At 33.5% G+C, this 6,427-nt stretch overlaps 1 protein-coding gene across 1 annotated transcript; it reads right to left on the reverse strand.

The window, feature by feature from the left end:
- Positions 1–284: 284 nt before the first annotated feature.
- On the reverse strand, positions 285–5,477 carry ACOS5 (acyl-CoA synthetase 5). Its single transcript, XM_089608714.1, has 8 exons — positions 5,052–5,477; positions 3,364–3,731; positions 2,961–3,180; positions 2,115–2,313; positions 1,869–2,014; positions 1,590–1,657; positions 577–632; positions 285–481 (listed from the first exon to the last, which is right to left on the reverse strand). Exons 1-8 carry the CDS (start codon positions 5,475–5,477, stop codon positions 285–287), a joined length of 1,680 nt encoding a protein of 559 aa, XP_089464840.1.
- Between the last annotated feature and the right edge of the window lie 950 nt (positions 5,478–6,427).

Consider the following 6,427-nt stretch of genomic DNA (forward strand, 5'->3'; position numbering starts at 1 on the left):
AATAACTGATGTTCTCTTACCTACACCTACGTGATATTAAATAATCATTATGGATAGTACTATTTTACTAGTCTAAAAAAATACTACACGTGCAATGCGCAATGGTAATTTTCATCACCAATATGGAATTATGAATAATATATTTGTAGCCGATGGACTATAGGCAATAACAGAAAATGAAAGATACAAACTTTAGACAACAAGAGACACATTTGTTTTATTTTATTTTTATTTTGCTCCCTTTTATTCCAACGTATAATACTGTTTCAATCATCAATATATGATCATATTGCTATGTATTTGTTGGGAGTGAGTTTTTGGGTTGAGTCTTTGGCTACAATGTCTTTGAGAAGCCTTCTCATGATTTTGCCGGAGGGCGATTTGGGAATTGAATCGACGAATCGGAGGAGTCTAATCTTCTTGTAATTAGCTACGTTTGAGGCCACAAAACTGAGAATATCTTGTTCACACTCTTCGGCACCTATGAATTCAATGTAATTAAGCATATACTATATGTATTTAATGTAAGACTGAAATAATAATAATAATAATAAATAAATAAATAAATATCGGCACCTGGGGCTAGTACTACACACGCTGCCGGAATCTCTCCAGCCTCTCCGTCCACAACCCTGAAATAAAATCCAATATATTATATTTATAGGCCATGAATTTTTTTTTCATTTTTTGCTTTCTTCTAGTTTGAATATGATGTATACAAATAATTAGATATATAAAATGATCTATCGGGGACGGAGGAATCAATTAAACTAAAAGGGCTAATTTTTTTAAAAAAAATTGGCTACATATATGGCTTATTCTCGTATTAATTTTATGAGTTGTGACCGATTATTTTTTTCGAATAATTGATTTTATGCTTTGAAAACTTCATTAGTACGTACTTGTGGTCTTTTTTTAGCCTAGTTTAAGTAATATTTTGGTGATGGATGCGATGCGAAATGTTGAATTCGATTATACAATCATATGACCTAATTATTTTACACTGAAAGTGAAGTAGTAAGTCGCAGAAATAAAATTCCGTCCAAAAAGTAAATTTGTTTTTTGCTCAAAACAAAAAATTAAGTGAAGTTACGAGAACCGAAGACTGTATTATCACAGTAAATGAATGGCTAGTAAAAAGAGTTACATATGTCAATATATGAAACATCATAAACTAATAAAGTCACTTGCACATATAAGTTTGTTTTTAAAATTTATTTATTTATTATGCCAATGGTACTTAGAAATCCACAAAGCCCAAAAAGTGGAGAACAATTCATCATATAGGAACTCTTTATTCCGGCCGTTGAGAATTTTTATTTATTTATAAATATTATGAATTAAAATAACACTTATTACTTCGTCATGATTTATGTTTATTCACGATTTTTTTCCTATATTTGTATGAAAGTTGAAACATTTTTAAACAAACAAACAAACAAAGTACGGCCAGGTAGCAATAACGTTACTCAGCTTTATATACAATTTCTCGACTGATTTGATATGATTTTTCATCATGCATAAATAAATATACCCAAACTTTTGGAAAAAACCAAAAAATAGGCCATAATGAAATTTAGTAGACTCACGGGAAAACTGCAGCGTCTTCAACGGAAGGATGAGTCAGAAGAATGGCCTCTAGTTCAGCAGGAGCAACCTATAAAATAATAATCATAATAATAATAATCAAACACCCCTAAAAAAATATGAAAATAAATCATTACGATTTTATGATTGACCCTTTTATACCTAGAAAATGAAGTCTATATACCTAGAAAGTGAATTTTATGATTTTATGATTTTATGACCGTACATTGTATATATATATTTATATATTTATAAATCATATAATTTAAATATAATCTTACTTGGAAGCCTTTGTACTTAATCATTTCCTTAATACGGTCAACAATGAATATATCTCCATCATCATCAATATAAGCAATGTCTCCTGTGTGAAGCCAACCCTCATTGTCTATTGCTCTATCAGTCTCCTCTTTGTTATTATAGTAACCTTATATAATCACAATATTAATCAAAACATAAAACACATGTTGTGATTAGTCAATTATTATGAATCGATTGATTTAATTATTAATTGATCGTATGCATACCTTGCATAACACATTGGCTTTTTACGCATAATTCGCCGGGGGTATTTTTAGGGAGAGATCGGCCGGTGTCGGGGTCTATGAATTTCACTTCCAAATTTGGAAGAATAAATCCAACTGAGTTCTTCTTGGATCTATAGTTATCCTCAAGTGAACCTCCATGACTTAGAGTGATGCAACTATGCTCAGTCATTCCATATGCCTATCATCCATTTTGTTGTAATTTAGTACTACTAGGTCTTCATTTTTAAGTATTTTTTAACCGGCTAAAAAGTGGTTAACCTCCTTTTTAACTGATTTTCTTAGAAACATGATTCTATATTTTATGTTAAAATAGTTAAATGTGACTAATCCATAATCAACATATATTGTTGATGTTAATTGAATTTCTTCGCCTCACGCCATAAAAATTGGAGCATGTAGCGAAATTAACTTAAAAAAACCAACTTGCCAATCCCGCTTAAACAACAAAGTTTTTGTAATATAGTAAAAAAAAATATTGCACATAGTTTTTTTAATAAATATTTTAATAACATTATTGGGTCACATTAGTCATGACTCATAAGAGAAGATGTGGTTTTAACTACAAAAAATTTGCTACGTAAACCACCTAAACTATATGAATTGTAAATTAGCCAACTTTTGGTAAATAATTTGTAAATAGCCAGTTTGCATACGTGGCAGCCAATTAACTACCTAAAATATATGTTTGGTTGTGTTAAATAAGGCTTTTATTAATCTGTTAATAAGTTTACTTGGCTATTTACAAGAAATTAACCAAAGGTGGGCTATATCTCAATCCACTATATCCGTGTGGCTATATAACTTAATAACCCTTTTAACTAATACCTCTTGGACGTGCACGCCAGGGAACTTGACCTCGAAGGCCCTGAGGAGCTCCGGGGCAAGAGGTGCAGCGGCGCTCATAATAGCTTGGAGCTTTAGGCAGCTGAGGTCAAACTCCGCGACAGCTGGCTTGTTGACCATATCCGATATTATGGGCGGCACAACTGGGGCGAACGTGACTGCATGATCAGTGAGTGCCGTCATGAAGGCCCTCACCTCATACCTAAGCAGGGACGGAGCCAGAAAACTCAATTTGGAGGCTAACACAAAAATACTCTTTCGAGAATTTTTATATACAAAAAACATATATACAGTTTTAAGAAGAAAAAAAAATTGATGGGAGGGGCAAATTCGAAAATAAAAATTCAGGAGGGACAAATTTGAAAAAAAAAAATCTCAGATGTACCTACGCATGGCTACCACCGTTCCCCGTCCCTTCAAGGTGGCACAACAGATCCCAGTCAAGCCGTAGATGTGGAAGAACGGCATGAGCCCCAAAACGGTGACCTGTTCAGCCACCTCTGTCGGCACTGCAAAGAGCGACGAGCAGAGATTGGCCACCAAGTTTCGGTGGGTCAACATCACGCCTTTCGACACGCCTGTCGTGCCAGACGAGAAAGGCAGGGCACACAAATCGGATTGAGTCAACTTCTCATCATCTGACGTTGGAACACTCCCGGCCTTGTGTGCCGCATCCATGAGCTTGTCCCAACTTATGGCTCCTTCCACGGGCTCTTCGTCCACGGTTATCACCGGTAATCCTATTTCTTTCACCTATAATTTAATTTTACCAAACAAATTCTCAACATAATCAAAATTAGCTTTCCATAAGCATTAAAGTGTTTTTTTTTATTATTTTATTTTAAATTATGCTTTTTGGTCAACGTGCTATATATATTATCCCACGAATAATAAATTGCATTCCGATATATAATATTGACTGGCTACTAAAAGTCACGTGTTACCTATTGATTGACTTGTATCACCTTTTAGTTAGTGTTAGTTTCGATTTCTTACGAAATGAATGGAGCGGCTATTAAAAGCTACGTGTAAGTTTTTATAGCAATGGTACTAACTATGAACCAAAGGTAACGATCAACTTTTTAAATTCATCTTTGGTCACTTTGACATAACTATTGAAAGTTATTGTACGCTATTTAAAGCAAAATGAGTGGTCCGTCCGTAATATTGTTTACGTCAATGAATAGTATAATAGTACTTGCCAAAACTATACTCATTACGAGTGTGTGTGTTTTTTTTTCTGTAACAAAAATGTTGATACCTATCCATATTATATATATATATATATATATATATATATATATATATATATATATATTATTAACAATTGTGACGGTTCGTGTTTAGGGATGGAATAAAATAGTAGCGTGAAAAGGTAATGGAACACGGAAGACTAAAGAGGATGTAACAAAATATATTTTTATATACCTTTAAAAAAATATATATATATTGTCTTAACTAGACTCTATAGTATTAGTACTACTACTAGCAGTCTTTCCTTGAAAACTATTGAGATGCAAAAAGATATATATATATATATATATAAATTTTTTTTTAGTGGAGATTGAACCCACAACCTCCACACAGGAGATGGTGTGGAATTACCACTAGACTATCTTAGTTACCACACAAAAAGATATGTATATAGTATATGTTAATCGCTGATCAGCATGTATGTATTGGATTTTTGTGAGTGAATTGTGCAAAGTACTCTTGGACGTCCAATATTATTCACAAAATACCAAGTGGTGTAAATGATATCTATCTATTTTTTTTTATTGTCGCTTGACTATATGAGGTCGTACTAATGTTCAAGTTAGCACTCAATAATAATGTTGGGCGAAAAGAAAAAGAAGAAGAAGCTAATGATGAATGAATTATGAATCACAATTCACGTTTGGCTTTACAATTAAAAAAAAAAAATTAAACTAGAAAACTAAAATATCAATAATTTAAACTATAATTGCTATATTTGGGTCCATTTTGATTTATGTCGTTACACAAACCCATAAACTAACCTTTGTATTACCAAAATTATATTTACAAATAAATATCAACATAGTTTTATTTTACCTTGTCATAGTTTGAGCCATCGGTAATAATAAGCCTCGCCGAAGACGCTTCGACCTGCTTCTTGATTTCCGAAATATGGCCCGCGGGGTTTGAGCCCGAAAACACGCACCCAGAGGCCATAATTCCGAGGGCAACAATGCAATACTCGGCCACATTTGGCAACACAACCACCACCACGTGGCCTTTTCTCAACCCGAGGGACCTCAAAGCCCCCGCGAACTTGTTCACTTTTTGTGCCACGTCACCGTATGTGTACGTTTTTCCCGTTTCGGCCTCCACTATTGCCACTTTGTCTGCAGAGAGCTCCGCGTCTCCGAGGACGAATTCGGGCAACGTGAGGTCGTCCGGGACTTGAACCGAGGGAAAACGGCTACGGAAAATGTATTCATCGTTTTCGTAAATTTGTGACAAAGGTTTGGTTTCCATGGTCGATTATTTTTTTTTTGCGGTGAGAGTATTAGTGGTAGTAAATTGAATCCGAAGGGTTTAAATTGAGGAGATTATCAAAGGTGTTGTGAGGTGTGCAAATTTCATGTTTTTTTCATGATGTTTGTGAGTTAGTTAGAAATTGGTGGAGGGGTGAAATCTTGCCATGAATTTTTGGGTTGGTGATGGCTTGTTGGTTCATGTTAGTGTGTCACAAGTCACAACTCATAAGGATATGTTTGATAATTACAAGAGCAATATTATTACTCTGAATATATAATATATCTCATGTGATATGCATGTATTTTGCTAGTCGTCCCTCGCTATGCATGTGATTGTGAACCTATAATTTCGTCAAAGGGAAAAACGGGTGGACTAAGAGAACACATTAAAATTGACCAAATATATATACGTAAAAAAGAATTACGATGTAATAACTCACGAACCCTAATTCATCCCGTATGCACGGAGAACAAAACTCGGAAGAAGGTGTGACGCGCAATATATTTAGTGATTCGTAATTTAAAACAAAATAAGTGGAAGTGTTAATTATCATCCTGGATTGGGATGTAAAAAAGATTTATGTTAAAGTAGAAGCCAAGAATATCTTGGAAATATTACAAATACTATGGACAATATACAAATAATAATATGAAAATAAACGATATTTTTGGAAACTAAGGAATAAAATGGATTCCGAAACAATAAAAGTAATGGAAAAAATATAATATATATATATATATATAAACAATATAAATAATAAGAAACGTCGAGACCTGTATGATAATTTTCTTAAAGCTTTTATTGCTCTTCACAAGTGTTAGAATGAACAAATACGAAATAATTGGGATACAACCACGACGAAGTGAACTTTAATATGTACTAGAAGCTATCATTAGACAAAAAAGAAAGAAAAATATTTCGCCTATTAGAAGACACTTGACATAAAC

Source organism: Urtica dioica, chromosome 3 (assembly GCF_054948205.1).
Source record: "Urtica dioica subsp. dioica isolate 48M chromosome 3, U.dioica_male_clone48M_v1_H2, whole genome shotgun sequence".
In the NCBI taxonomy this organism is placed as follows: domain Eukaryota; kingdom Viridiplantae; phylum Streptophyta; class Magnoliopsida; order Rosales; family Urticaceae; genus Urtica; species Urtica dioica.

Excerpts from the sequence above, each read along its gene's own strand:
- ACOS5 (XM_089608714.1), bottom strand. The coding sequence starts at position 5,477 with ATGGAAACCAAACCTTTGTCACAAATTTACGAAAACGATGAATACATT. Across the intron at positions 2,314-2,960 it reads CTGGCGTGCACGTCCAAGAG|GCATATGGAATGACTGAGCA; the intron begins GTATTAGTTAAA and ends AATGGATGATAG. Across the intron at positions 1,658-1,868 it reads TTAAGTACAAAGGCTTCCAA|GTTGCTCCTGCTGAACTAGA; the intron begins GTAAGATTATAT and ends ATTATTTTATAG.